Here is a 15,990-nt window from a genome sequence, read left to right as displayed (position 1 = left end):
GTTTCCTCAGGTCTGCCCATTTAGATGCGCCGAGAGTGCGGAAGCTCTGGTCCAGGACCGAGAATCAGCCGGGAGAAAACAGAGTTTCACAGCGAGACAGTGAGAGCGGGGAACCCTTGGGCAGACCCCAGAGTATTGTAACGGAGCAGGCTAGTTAGCCGGTGATCCGTATCACACGGATAACGGCAGCCGGGATATAGCTGTCAAGTGCAGCACCTTTTCTTTGTAGTTTTGTTACTGTTTTATTTTCCCTGTTTCTTTGTGCCTTCTGTTTTGAATTATTGTTTCGAAGCACCTTAAAGTGTGCTGGTATTGTGTACCATCGCTTGGTATTCCCGTGGTTCTGTTTACCATCGTTGGTAAGCAGACCACGGACTAACAGCGTCCTCTGCGGGCTAAAAGAAAAAGAGCACCCCAAAATAAAACTGGGCACCTGTGCGTTGTTGCCAAATCCACCTGTCTGTCTCCTGTGTCAGTGAATTACCCACCACCCTTCCACACTATATATATATATATATATATATATATATATATATATATATACACATATATACACACACACACACACACACACACACACACACACACACACACACACACACACACACACGGTCAAAAGTTTTAGAACACCCCCATTTTTCCAGTTTATATTGAAATTTAAGCAGTTCAAGTCCAGTGAATAACCTGAAATGGTACAAAGGTAAGCGGTAAACTGCTTACTGTTAAAAAAAAAAAAAAAAAAGAAAGTTTAAGTTACCAAAAACTGAAAAATAATGTACATTTCAGAGTTATACAAAAAGGCCTTTTTCAGGGAACAAGTAATGGGTTAACAACTTACAGCTGTTCTGCTGTGTTGGAACAGACTGTTACTACAACCTCAAGCATTATTTGGACAGTATTGTAATGCAGGAAGTAGTATATTGCTAACATAATGGAGTACAAAAAAGGCAATTAACAAAGGAAGACAGACAGACCATCACAACCCTTAAAAGTGTAGGTCTTTCCTTTAGAGAAATTGCAAAGGAAGCCAAGGTGTCGGTGAGTAGTTTCCTACACCATCAAAAGGCACTTGGAAACTGGAGGAAGCTCTGATAGGAAGAGGTCTGGCAGACCCAAAGCCACAACAGAATCAGAAGACAAGTTTCTGAGAGTCAACAGCTTGCGTGATAGGCGGCTCACAGGACAACAGCTTCAAGCACAGCTTAACACTGGTCGAAGTAAGCAAGTCTCAGTTTCAACTGTGAAGAGAAGACTTTGAGCTGCAGGTTTGACATGTCGAGTGGCAGTAAGAAAGCCATTGCTAAGATGGCAAAATAAGAAAAAGAGGCTTGCCTGGGCCATGAAGCACCACCAGTGGACTACTAAAGACCGGAAGAAGGTCTTATGGACCAATGAATCAAAATTTGAAATCTTCGGTTCATCACGCAGGGTTTTTGTACGCCGTCCAGTAGGCGAAAGGATGGTTTCTCGGTGTGTGACACCAACTGTCAAACATGGAGGAGGAAGCGTGATGGTCTGGGGCTCTTTTGCTGGATCCAGAGTCGGTGACTTGCACAGAGTGAGTGGCACCCTGAATCAAAACGGCTACCACAGCATTTTGCAGAGCCATGCAATACCCCCTGGTATACGTCTAGTTGGTCAGGGGTTCATCCTACAGCAAGATAATGACCCAAAACACACCTCCAGGCTATGTCAGAACTACCTTAGAAGAAAAGAACAAGACGGTAGGCTTCAAATCATGGAATGGCCAGCACAGTCTCCAGACTTAAACCCCATCGAGCTGGTTTGGGATGAACTGGACAGAAGGGTGAAAGCAAAGCAACCTACAAGTGCAACACATTTGTGGGAAATTCTGCAACAGTGTGGGGAAGAACTTTCCAAACAATATTTGATTTCCATTGTAGAAAGAATGCCACGAGTGTGTTCGGCTGTTATATCTGCAAAAGATGGCTACTTTGATGAGTCAAAAATTTAGATTACATTTTGTTAAACAAAACGATTCCATGATTTCTTTTTTATCTCCAATTGTTTATTTGTTCTATGCTTTCATTTCAGGGAGTACAATGAGACATTAAACTGATACAAAATCATGCAGTTTACTCTTAAATTGCAATAAAGATGTCTGGGTCTGCAGCTTTAGTTTGGACTGGAACTCATTCCAGGACCTTGGGGCATAATAAGCAAAGGATCCTTTACTAGCCTCAGTACGCACATTTGGTATTTTAAAAGAATGAGATCTGAGGCTGTGGTTACTATGGGACGATATAAGGTATTCATTTAAATAAGTACATTCATATAATTTACATTGAATAGCCTTATATACCAGAATATATCAGCTTCAACCTGCATAAAGCCAAAGTCCAGCCTACCAAATCGTATAATATACAATGATGAGTATTAAATCTTGTATTTGTAATGTACGTCAAATATGCATGATATAGCAAGTCCAGTTTACCTAAAGTTGATGGTGATGCAAACCTATAAATTGCATCACCATAGCCAATTTGCGGCAAAAACATACAAGCAATAAGCTTCTTTTTTTTGGTTTCCATAACATATATAACATGTTAATATCATAGTGACATTTATAGAGTATTCCCATGCCCAATAGTTGAGTGTGGAAACATGTACTCACCTCTGTCCAGCACACTGCCTTCCTTTTGTTCCTTTTAATGCGGTCCTATTAGCATATGGTAATGCATCGATAAATAGAAACAATTAGAAAGCCCTAATTCGTCTGAATATACCAATATCTGCGCGATAACTGCGATGCGCTAGTTCCAATAACTGTGCACCGCTGGCTCAAATAGTGTCGGAGTAACAGTCCACTCTGGAGTTGGGTACAATAGTACAAACGGTAGGTCAGAACCCCGATCCCCCCATCCACACACACCGGATGGGCAGATCAGTTATGTGTTTTATCACTGTATTGATATGATGGACAGCAGTAGCGTAATTACATATACAGTTATATGTGTTCTTCACTGCTCCACAGGCATATCGGCATCCAACGTGTACCATCAAAGTATGGAAAATAAGACAGAGAAGGATGAAGAGGGGAGGGGGGTCCTGCCTGTTATCTTTGCTGTGTGTTGCCACACATTTGTAAATTAGTTGTACAAATACGTCATACACCCATCTTGTGGCCATTTTTATGCAGCTGTCCAGTCTGCTGAATGTCGATGTTGCTAATTGTACAGACACTATTCATTTATTGAGAAATCATAGTAGGCTACAATTAACATTTTAGGAGAGCATTTAGAATTAATTATTATTCTTTAATAAAACAATGGCATACCGAAAAAAATCCATTCCAGCGACACTCAACCTTACAAACTGAGCTGATTCATGATGTCCAAATGGGTGACTAGAATGAAAAACATAACACATTTCTGTGTATAGTGTATATAAAAATGCTTGATTGACGTTTACTTTGCAGGTGAATGAACTCATTATATTTACAAATGTTACGAGTGTGCTACCGCAGTAAACTGTCACGGCACGACATATAAAAAATAAATCATTCAGAAAAAAAAGACAGTATTCAAAGCCTTTTTTTTTTTTTATTTTACTTCAAAAAAAGAGCTATGTCAGATCAGCTGGCCTTTAAAGTCCACAGTCAATAAAACTGTCCATGAATAAAACAGTGGCGTTATCAGTTCATTAATTTGAAAACTTGGTGCCTAGCTATGGAGTCAGTTGTGTATTTGAATGGTCCGTATGTATGTGTGCATGATATATTGTGTGGTCTCTTCTGCTGTCATATAGGTACATACTGTGGCAACACCAATGATAGCAGCTTGTCGCATTACTAATGGTGACTGTCCATCATTCTGCATTCTCGCTTGGCTGTTGTGTACAGTTGCTATATTGGTAGTGAATGCGCAGATGGTTTTGTGAGGCACAAACATATTTGTGAATTGCTCAAAAAACTGCTATATTCCAATGTCTCGCAAATGCTTTGTGCCGTTTTGGAATCTCTCTCATGCCAAAGCACTATTTTTTTGCGAGGCACAAATTTAGTGAGGGGATTGCACAAAGATCAGGCCCATAAAGCATTGCAAGTAAAGATAACATAGTCGTGTACACTCTAGCTCCAGCACAGTGATTTCTCTGTCTAAGTAGGGTGGCTTAGAGCTGCCTGCTAAACTCAATAATACTGTTATTCAAAAAAACATAAAATTATAAAAAAAAAAAAAAAAAAAAAAAAACACACAGATTAAACGGATTTCTATTTAAAAATGTAATTTAGCCTTGTGTGCGCTCAACACTCACTCACTGTCAGCAGCCGGTTGGGTGTTTGTAATTAACCTCGTCCAACAGAAATGAAACGTACACCAGTACGGTTGTGGTTTTATTTGAAAGTTGATTCAGCATTGTTAATTAGATTGCTAAGTCGCAAAGTACTACACTGTGGTAAAAAAAAAAAAAAAATATCTGTTGTCTGCCATTACAGGATTTTTCTCGCGTATCCCCTGAGGAGCGCTCGGGTACCCCCAGGGGTACACGTACCCTAGTTTGAAAACCGCTGTTTAGAGAAACTGGATAGTTTAATAATTAGCTAGGTTATGAAGGCAATTTGGTTCCAATATACGTGAAGCAGCCAGATGGCAGGAAAGCTTTAGTGTAACTTAAATTTTAAACAAATCGTATTCACAATCATATTGAACAACAAACATGTGTAAAACTTCCATTGTCAGTAGTGAATACAAACAAGGCCGAGGTTTCTCCCATGTTAGCCCCTTTACTCAGAAATGAATATGGTGTGTAACCATGTTATTGTCGATTGTTATGCATTAACGATTTTAGCAAAGTGAGTGACTGCAATTAATTTATGTAGCCCTCTTTTTCACTACAGTCTTACCATTAAAAATCCTGACAAAGTACTAACAAAAAGCATATTGTTTCTTGAACAACACTGATTGTTGAAAGCAAAATATTTGCTATGTATTTTCTGTCCTCTGGGTGACAGCTGAATCTGGCATACAACCTCCATGATGTGCTCCAAGACCTGGCAAGGTCCTAACCAGTTGCTGTCCACTTCCGTTGGGGGCTGTATATCCAGACCAACTCCCACTCTGTGAGCTGCCTCCCTTGTGCCCTGGTGTGGTAGTTTCTTTTCTGCTGGCAACCTGTAGCCTGTAATTGGTTTGAGGTGAAGCTGTGGGCCAACTCCAGACAGTCCTGCAACAGCCTGGCATACTCTGGTCCGGTGGCTGGCCAAACACCATCTCAGCAGGGGTTCCCAGCCCAACATCAAGAGCGCGGGGGTGCAGGAGGGGGAGTCCTGTTCTGCAGAGCGGCAGGCCAGGAGGACGAGGAGCAGTTGGGTGTTCCAGTTACACCGCGCAACCAATCCATCACTATGGGTGAAGAGGGGTCGTCCACGTCTTGCACATACCCAGCCATCAGAACATCTCTTCGAATACCCTCAACTCAAAGTCCCATCCCTGATCACTATGGAATCTTGGGGGACCTCGAATCGTCTGAAAAACCCCTCCAGCAGTGCTTCAGCCACCGTTTCCGCCTCTTGGTCAGGCAGCACATAGGCTTCAGGCCATTTTGTAGGTAGTCGAGGGCTACCAGGACATATCGGTTCCGCTTGTCTGAGCAGAGGAAGAGACCCAAGATGTCGATCCCAACCCTCTCCATGGGTCCGCCGACAGGAAACTGCTGGAGGGGGGCGTGCAACCGAGTGGTCCTTTTCGGGCTGTCCCAATTAAAACCCCTGTCAAACTCTGTGCAGGGTTTTAGTGACCCCAAAGTGCCCAGTGCCAGGATGGGCCTTCAGCATGTCATCACATATTACCTGAGGGACCACCACCTGCTCTCTCACCTCTCCTGTATCTGGCTCCTTCCATTGGCCCTTCATGGCTGGGGAACCGCTGCTGGTCCACCACTGCTGGATCACTTGCCACTGTAGGCCGGGAAAAGGTCAGGATCCTCTCCCTGCTGCCACCTCCACTCTTCAGTGGTCATATCCCAGCAAGCGACTAACCTGGCACCACTCACCGATGCTTCCTGGCTCGGTTCCCGGTCATGGCCCTCTTCTATCTCTCCCGGGCCACTCTCTTAGGGCAATGGTTGCTGGGCAGGGTGTCCACATTGGCGTGGCGAGCCTCAGCCCGGTGCTGGATCTTCTAGTGGAAGGGCTGGAGTGGCTTAATCCAGCGGGAGGCCTGCACCTCCGGCTCCTTGAAGGTCAGGAGCCACTGCAGTGCGGATTGTCCGGATGGTGAAGGGAAGGCCATACAGGTAGTTCCGGAAATGCCAGACCGGCATGACCACTGCTAGTTTCCTCCGGGTCACGCAGTACCGTAACTCTGTCTTGTTGAGGGACTGGCTGTAATAGGCCACCACCCTCTCTCCGCCTGGACTTTGAGAGTCCAACAAAGACCAACCAGGCTAAACCCTGGTCTTAAAAGGACTACGCTACAAAGTAAGGCTGAAATAACTGAATCTATTTAGCCTGGAACAAAGTAGAAACAGGGGGGGACAATTTAAGTTTAAAATCTTTAAAAGGACTGAAATTAAATGAATAAAAACCAAAAAACAGAAGCCTTAGTTATAACCAATTCACCATAAACAAGGAAGCTGAAAATACTGAAAGCTGGGTACCCTCTGCATGTATCACTCAGTCATGCACTCTAATAGAACACTTAAGCTAAACCTTAAAACGACAAGTATTAAGAAATATTACACTATGCAGTAGCTGCTGTAGAGAGGGAGTTTTGTTTCAAGATATCCTAAGAAGTGGGTGATATTATAAAAGATGGTACACAAAAACAATAAGGGGTAGATGTACTAAAGTGTTGCGTCTGTCGCAATCGTTGCAAACCACATGCAAACCAAGTGTAGCGTGAAATGTACTAAACAAATGCAACGTTAGCATCATTTTAACGAATGCCTTGCAGCCACAGTTCTAATTTGTGCTTTAGCCTTAAATTAATATGTAATTCTGGTCATTCCTGCAGAAATTCACAAAAATATCAATTTGTTAAGAACTTCTGAAAGCATGTTTTAAACAGTAAAAAGAAAGTGTGCCCCTACCCACTGTGGTAGGTGACATGGACATATGACATCTCGGATGACATGTCTAAATATAAACCCTACTGTTGCATTACAACGTCACATGGGTTTTTGTGAAAACACATAAAGTCGCGTCAGCGCTAAGTATAAATTTTGGAGTAACTCTTGACATTTACCAAACACGCTAAAATAACATGCCAAAAATTTGACTGTGGGAGGAATACAGTCTTGTTTGTACAGCCATCTCACTGGACCCCGATGGATATATTAATATTTCAAAAATCCCCGGACTTCCAACCAGGGGGTGATACCTGAGACTATCCCTAAATTTGACTGGCTGTTTTTATTTATTATATATGCATATATATATATATATATATATATATATATATATATATATATATATATATATATATATAAACAGTATTAAAATAGGCAAAATGAAGACAGAACAATGCAATGTACAGATGACGTTTACATTTTAACAAAAACAATGTTATTTTGATTCTTGAACTTGCACGTGTAGATGTTATCCTTCGGGCACTCTCTGCTGCAACAAACCATTTTATTTGAAAAAATGTTGCACAACTCTCGCTAGAGATCTCACTAAGATGACACAAATAACATTTTAAATGAGTATACTGCTGCTCTCTTCATTAACATATTTTTTCTTAGTAAACATAACAAAATGTGCACTTTGCATTTTCAACTGTTTGTTATGACAATTTGCAAATAGCGGTATGTTTGCGCTGTGATGGCCCAACTTAGTACATGTACCCCTAAATGTGCTATGAAAAAATTATACAAAAAAGTCCAAGCTAAACAATGCGCAATAGGGACTGAAAAACCCAGGCACTGTTCACGTCCTGGCTTTGTGAAGTAGGCCGGTCTTCACTGGGGACTCCGAAGGGAGCACTGCATTTGCTCAGGTGCTCCCTTGCGTTAGGGAGGTAAAACCAGAAGGAACTGTTTCTCCTCATCGCTCTACAGCAAACCTTGTTATTGTTATTGTTTTGTTTCTGGCAGAGGAGAGATTAGGCAGCTCGTCCTCTGCCAGTGGATATATGAAATCTTATGGTATTGTGTGGCTGTGGACTAGTGCGTTAAACTAGCTGTTGAGATTAATTTTACCAGTCCCCTCGTAAGAAGAATAACATATTAAAGAGAAAAGGCATACCGTTCTCTGAAATGTAAGCACTCAGCAGCAAGGAGTTAATAAGAGAGAGTTAACAGAGGATAGTTTGCTACCTTGTCCCTGCAGGTGGATGTGTCTGCCCAGAATGGATGGGTTGTAGCAGATCCCAGGTCCTAAAAAGAATGTGTTTATATTTACTAATTTGGCTATTTATAGCAGAAGTGATAAAGTGAATCACCGTCTTATTTTTTTAGCTTAATGAAGGGGGCAGACCTTAAAAATAACAAAGTTAAATGTACAAATAAAAACAACTGTCAGAAAGTACAACTCACATTGATGTTAGAAAACCTGAACGCACCATAAACACAGCATTGGTGAACAAAGTGGTGACAACAAAAGACAAAGGGATGGGTTAACAACGATCACTAATCTGATCTTCAGTCAAGTTAAATATCCTCAGCACACACTGTGTCCTGAATAAAAACGGTTGTTGAACAAGGATTATTAATTGTGTGCTAGACCTTGTGCTAAGGAAATATAAAAACAATACATGTAGTTGCTTGTATTTCCACATGCTATGGCTTATATAGCCAATGCACAGTGCTGAGTTTTGGAACAAGCCGTGTAGGGCACAATGATGCAATAAAAGCACATATTTGCATATCAAATAATTAACTATGGACAAGCCATGCGTTTGCTGCCTCAGCTTATTCATTCAACACGGTATCATTCGCGGACATTAGCACTCAAAGACCTATTTACAAAACAGTGCTTAAAATAGGTAATTAACAGAATACTATCAGCATCACACAACATTTTACAAAACAATTAAAAGGTAATAGCTAAAATTCTGCATCCCCAGTATTTAGGAATGATCATATATATTTGGTAAAACAGGACATACCTTCCCACTAGATTGTAACTCAGCAACACAATTAAAAACAAACTTATTTTTACAAAATAGCTTTCAGTTGCTTTTTTTCTTTTTCTTACTGCAGCTTGATTTTTAGGCTACACTTTAATTGTAATTAATTCCCAGCTTTATTGAATCTGTATTTGTCTGTTTATCCACTGTAAGCTTACTTATGTCATGTTATAAAGAGTTCTTGCATGGCTCAGGCCAAAGAAGCACTATGTAAAATTGGAGTTTCTTGTGGTAAAAAACGAACATAAATTTCAGGTGAATGTTGACAAATTAAAAATCAATTTAAAATCATTGATGTACATAGAACACAGTCAACACCAATAAACACCAATGCTGAAAATCTTACCAAGCCACATAACTGTGTAATATGTGATATGGTGCCCTGCAGAAAAATCAGAGGCGATCTGACACGTGTGCGGATAGGACAAAGAAAAAAGAAAAATCAGAATCGATCAAGCACAAATGTCTGCAGATAGGACACAGAAAGAGGAAGATCAGAGATGATCAGACACAAATGTCTGCGGATAGGACATAGAAAGAGAAAGATCAAAGGCGATCAGGCACAAATTTCTGCGGATAAGACATAGGACATAGAAAGTGCATGAAGCTCCTCCAGAATTAATATCATCTGTATCTGTAAAAAGTCTTAAAATAACGGCCTGTACAAATGCATTATTTTCAACATATTCATCAACAGTAACCAAAAATGACAATAATCGTCCACATTACGTTACTTCTATGCGTCACCTGCATGTCTCTTCAGATAACGGGGCTGATTTTACTCCGAAGAGTATATTGCATTTTTCAAAAGGAGATAAAAAACCTGAAGGTTACAAAACTAGAAATAAAACAATGCCAGTTATTGTATTTCAGTAAGGCAGTTTATTTTTCATTTCGTAACTTGAATTTTTTTTCTACCTTATAAAATATTATACACACACACACACACACACACACACACACAGAGTTTGGTGCTTCTTTCATCTGTTAGGTGTGCAATCAAACATGCAATCTTCAGGTGTGAAAAAGTTATTGCCCCCCTAGTTGACCCAACACAATTAAAGGGATAATTAGGGTCAGCTGTTCGAATATTTTGGTTAACAATCAGGCCTGATTTGGGCCAGCCCTGCCCAATATAAATCTGGCTAACTTTGGCCCTTACCATCAGAGTGAAGTTGTCAGCACACAGGGTGCACATCATGCCACGATCAAAAGAAATTCGTGAAGACCTCCGGAAAAAAGTTGTTGATGCCTATCAGTCTGGAAAGGGTTACAAAGCCATTTCTAAGGCTCTGGGGCTCCATCAGCCACAGTCAGAGCCATATTGTCCAAATGGAGAAAGTTTGGGACAGTAGTGAATCTTCCCAGGAGTCGCCATCCTGCCAGAATCCTTCCAAGAGCAAGACGTAAAAACTTCCAGGAAGTTACAAAGAACCCTAGAACAACATCCAAGGATCTGCAGGCCTCTCTCACCTTGGCTAAGGTCAGTTCATTACTCCACCATCAGAAAGACACTGGGCAAAAATGAGATTCATGGCAGAGTAGCAAGGCGGAAACCACTGCTCACTAAGAAGAACATGAATGCTCGTCTCAAGTTTGCCAAAAAGCTCCTGGATGATCCTCAAGAGTTCTGGAACAATGTTCTATGGACAGATGAGTCAAAAGTGGAACTTTTTGGGCAACATGGGCCCAGTTATGTCTGGCGAAAACCAATCACTACATTCCACAGTAAGAACCTCATACCAACAGTCAAGCATGGTGGTGGTAGTGTCATGATTTGGGGATGCTTTGCTGCATCGGGACCTGGACAACTTGCCATCATTGAAGGAACCATGAATTCTGCTCTGTATCAGAGAATTCTACTGAGAATTCCATGAGCTAAAGCTGAAGCGCAGCTGGGTCATGCAGCAAGACAATGATACGAAACACACAAGCAAGTCTACATCAGAATGGTTGAAGAAGAACAAATTTAAAGTTTTGGAATGGCCTAGTCAAAGTCCAGACCTAAACCCCATTGAGATGTTGTGGCAGGACCTGAAATGAGCAGATTATGCTCGAAAACCCACAAATGTCACTGAGTTGAAGCAGTTCTGCATGAAGGAGTGGGCCAAAATTCCTCCACCGCGTTGGAAAGTAATATTTCAAACATGTATTTATACTAAAGTAATACAAACATGACTACAAAAGATTTAGAAGTGATTATTTTTTCGAGATTTACGATTATATTGTATTTACAGTATAATCATAAATCTCAAAAAACTACTCACTTCTAAATCTTTTGTAGTCATTTTTGTATTACTTTAGTATAAATACATGTTAATTTGGATTCATATGTTGTTTTTCAGACTTTACGTGAACAAAAAGACACACATTTGCCCGTTTTCCCATTGGAAATAGTGATATTTTGAAATATCACTGTCCTGGTCACAAAAGCAAAGTTTGTGGGGAATAATAGCCATTTTCTATACTTTTGAGGCATAAGCAATTAGGAAATAACACTTACCACCCAGGAACAAAAATTGTGTTACATAGTGTTACTTTTTCACATAGGGGCATTGGGTGTTGTATAACTTTCTTGAATAAATAAATACATTTTGTGTTATTTGTTCACTCAGGGTCCCTTTTATCTAATATTAGATTTTGGTTGAAGATCTGATAAAATTCAGTGTCAAAAATATGCAAAAATGCAGAAAATCAAACGGGACAAATACTTTTTCACGGTACTGTAAATATAAATTTACACAAGTAAAAAGCTCACAGACTTACTTGACTTTTAAAAATAAGTAAAACAGAAATACTTGTCCTCCTGGTGGCGCAATATATAGATATTCTGTTGAGTGAAGTTATTCTTTTAAGCGGTCTTCTTGTAATAGCTTTCAATATGGCCCCACTGACATTTCTTTCATAATATATCAAAGTTGCATCTCCCAGTTGCTTATCAGGGTCAGGAATGATCAGCCTTACATGCCACTGACATTATAAAATCAGGTGTTTCTGTAAAGCTAACCACATGTAGGCATAATCTACTGGAAAACTAATGCAAATAAAATGTGAAACAATTAGATATGACAAACTGTGACAGAGGGCTTATAGTAGGCACTCAATTTGCAATTTGGATATAAAGAGGTTTGCGGTCATTTGTTCTGTGATCTTGCACCAACACACTGGTATAAAAATTACTTCAATTACAATTTCTTTTTTTTTTTAATTTCAATTACATTTTTTTTTTTTTTAAATTTCCCCAGAATCTAGAAGTAACATCCACCGTTTCTAAAACAATCTTTTTTCGTTAATATGGTGGGTATGCCAACAAAAAAATAGCAATCAACTAATCGGTTGCGGCTTTCTGTACCTTTGATAGAGCTAGTGGGAATGATCCCCTCACCCGTGCCTCCGTATCCTCCCGATACAATGCTGGTCTCATTCAGGTTGGGCCCTGACACCATTACTTGCTGCAGGTCCTGTGGATAATGAAAAAAAAAACCTGCTCAAAACAGTGGATAAGAGAGACTCCATCACAGCAAACACAGCTTCACAAAACACCACACTGTGCAACTTCTACAAAACAGTGTTAGACACAAAGCAATAAGGAATGACAAGGTGATCATAAAGCTCACTTAAACAACTAGGGGTTAAAAAGTAGCGGGGTTCCAAAACACATATCCACACCCCCAATGTTTAAATAATGGACCTGTCATGTTTCTTTTCATCGTTAAAATCTTTTTACACTTAGTCTGTTTCAAATCACTTATCAAAATGTCCACTCTAGTGCACTGGGGTTTGAGATCTGTCCTCTTCTCTAAATCACTGCAGGAAAAGCACTAAAAAACTAAACAAAAAAACATAACTTTTCTCATGGATCACGGACGTTACTGCTGTTACCTGTTTGACAATGTGGGCAATAATCCTTACACTATCAGTGCACTAGAGCGGACATTTTGAAAACAGCTTTGAAACAGACTTTAAAGTTATAAGTGTAAAAGTTGTCAGGATGTTAACAACAAAAAGATAAAATTACACGTACATTATTTAAACAGTTGCAGCAACGAGTGGGGACATGCAACGCTATATTTTTTCGGAACCCCGCAACTTACTCTAAGTAGAAGTGTTTCACAAAAGGACAAGTGAACTCTTCCCAATCAACTTAATACAGTTGTGCAAATGCTATTTTTATGTCCCAGGAAGCTCGGTAAATATAGGTGCATAAGGAATACATCTGGGAAGCCTTTCTTCTGTTAATTTCAATACTAAGGCTGTAAAGGTTTAAAAACGGTAAATTAAAATCTAATATTTAACTGGAAATGTACTGTTAAGGATCCTGTGCTTTTTCAAAGATCAATCGACCGTTTACATTAAACACTTAACAGTTTAATCTATTTAAAGTTGATTGACAGCCTTATTTAGTACAAGGACTAAATCACTAAATCATTCAGTTATAGCTACAAATGCATTTTTTTTTTTTTTAATTCTTTAACCCTCTTTAACCTTTTTTACGATCATCATTCTTAATGATTCTATTCTGTTGCTCGAATACTGAGATATGTCGACTTATTTTTCTCTATTGCTCAGCTGGATCTAACTGGCTCCTGTCTTGCTTGCAGGCTTCTGTTGCTGGATGCCATTTACTTTGTACCGTGTACATTTGGAATTTTGGGTGTTAATTAAGCAAGTCAGAGGAACCCCCAAAGAAATATTAACCAGAGCATCTCGGCACCTTTGCAGTAACCCAACAAACTCTGATCACTGCTCCCCAACCCCACCTCCCTAACCCTGGATATCCCTACCTTTTCATCTAAGCTCCACTGAATCTGTGTCGCCTGTATAAAAAAAAAAAAGAAAAAGAAAAAGAAAAAAAGGGGATGACATATTTGATCTCAAATAATAAATGCAGGAATTAAATGTTATATTCTTTAGATGAATGTTAATGTATAGATTTTTATCGTCTCAGTAGACGAGCTGTGATTACCAAATAGCAAATAAATAAAAAATCTCACCTCCAATTACAATGCTAATTTCTTCAAGTTACTCTAAACTAAGGTTTTAACTTTAAAGTAAGATTTTAAACCAGATACAAAATATCGGTACAAAATTGCCCAAGATGGATTTACTTCAGAAATCTATAGTAAGGTTCATAAAGGTGGTATTATTGACAAACTGCTAATTTAGCTTTTCTGCAGCATTTACCTTTTTTGTTTTTCAAGAGGAATAAAAGGGAGATGCTTTTATTTTAAAAGTAATTTATAGTGGAGTTCATCCTAATGTAAGGATTATGGTGGATACTGTACTTTAGGGAAGACTTTTTGATAAATCAAACAAATCTATAATTTAGGATAATTGGTGCTCCATTTGAAAATGAAACTTTGGCAAGGTTTAAGCTACATGTTGCATGATTTTTTTTTTGCCTATTATCACACACTTATTATTTTGTGAAGTCCTTTTCAAGATAAAACTAGAAAGGAAGGGGGGATCTCTTTCATGATATCTTACATCCTCAAAACACAAAACCTCAAGTTCAATGACGTGTTTTTTTTTTTTTTCAGAAACTGTTCTGTCCTGTACACCTGCTTAAGGGCAAGTCTTTATACCAGTTTTGCAGTTTACCGTTGTTAAGGTACTTTACAGTGCTAATGCAGTTTGTGTTATGCTGCAGTGCAGATATCATGATTGTTCGTGTTTTTAATTCAACATCCAGTACAAAACAAGTCTCAAGTACTACTTAGCTTTTTCTCCTAGTCTCACACTATAACTCACATATCATAAATGTATGAAGAAAAAACAGAAAAAAGAAGCACTGCAAAGCGCTGACAAAGTTAGGTAAAGATACACTGGTTTAACAGCATAACTCTTATTCAGGCTATTTTCACTGTCAGTGAAGCATAGTTTTTACAATATTTAAAAGTATGTGGCACTTACAAGGTAGTAAGGGGCAATGCTCTAATCCAGGTGCAAAACAGCTGTGATAGGGAGAGGGTGTCCCCTCTCCCACTGGGAAATTTTTGGAAAGAAGGGATGAAAATGGTGCATTTGTGCCTGGTTTAAGCATGTGCTAGACTAGTAGTGGTCTGCTTGTGGTGTCTGACAAAGTACTCCATTAGTGCAGTGAAGGAGCTTTATTCCAGCACTGCTCACAGCAAGACGAGATCAACAAGAAGAAGAATGGACATTGAGCATCAAGGCCCCAGCAACACAAGACTGGCTGAAAATGTGTGTGGAATTGGTGACCGCACCTTTTAATTGTGTATAGTAATTGTGTATTGCAATGAATTTGTTCTGCTATTTACAATATTAAATACATCACAGCAAGCACACTCATTTTTTTTTTCATTTGCACAATCTGATAGCTACATTTTTTTTGTTTTTACTGCAAATCAAGTAAGCTGCAGTATAACCGTAATTTCACATTAAAATGGTCAGTTTGAGAAACAAACTTAAATTTTCCCTGCAACAGCTAACAGTGCTTTAATACAAAACTCACGCTACATACTGTTTTGAGGCGCCGTTAGGGACATAATTCAAACTAACACCTCATACGCTACAAACTAAAATCTCATATGCTACATCGTGAAACTGCATATCATACATCAGAGGTCTCCAAGCCTGGTCCTGGAGAGCCCCTGTCCAGCATGTTTTATCGGTGTCTTTTCATCGTCAATGGCTAAAGATCTGGAACACCTGTTAATCTTGACTAATTAAGCCAATAACTGGTTCAATTAAGTAACAGAGATTTGTTGAAACAAAAACCAGCAGCCACAGTAGCTCTCCAGGACCAGGGTTGGAGACCCCTGCGCTACATATTAAAAAAAAGATTACTGTATTCATGTCTTTGTTTTAATTTTTTTTTTTTTTTTTTAAACCGCAGATATGCTAGCATAGACGAGTTGCGGCTAGATGCCTTCCTCAG

General features: G+C 39.4%; 1 protein-coding gene across 5 annotated transcripts in view; it reads right to left on the bottom strand.

The window, feature by feature from the left end:
* Positions 1-15,990, bottom strand: part of LOC121327992 (arfaptin-2-like) — a 76,551-nt gene that overhangs the window by 34,633 nt on the left and 25,928 nt on the right. For 2 of the 5 annotated variants that reach the window (XM_041272400.1, XM_041272401.1), the window contains exons 3-5: positions 13,874-13,906; positions 12,442-12,550; positions 8,278-8,337 (exon numbers count right to left, since the gene is read on the bottom strand). In XM_041272400.1, coding sequence (XP_041128334.1) covers positions 8,278-8,337; positions 12,442-12,550; positions 13,874-13,906 — 202 coding nt within the window. The remainder of the gene's footprint in view (positions 1-8,277; positions 8,338-12,441; positions 12,551-13,873; positions 13,907-15,990) is intronic. The other 3 variants (XM_041272403.1, XM_041272404.1, XM_041272402.1) reach the window with 2 other exon arrangements.

The sequence above is a fragment of the Polyodon spathula genome, chromosome 15, assembly GCF_017654505.1.
Source record: "Polyodon spathula isolate WHYD16114869_AA chromosome 15, ASM1765450v1, whole genome shotgun sequence".
Lineage (NCBI taxonomy): Eukaryota > Metazoa > Chordata > Actinopteri > Acipenseriformes > Polyodontidae > Polyodon > Polyodon spathula.
This window is presented reverse-complemented; position numbering and strand designations above follow the sequence as displayed.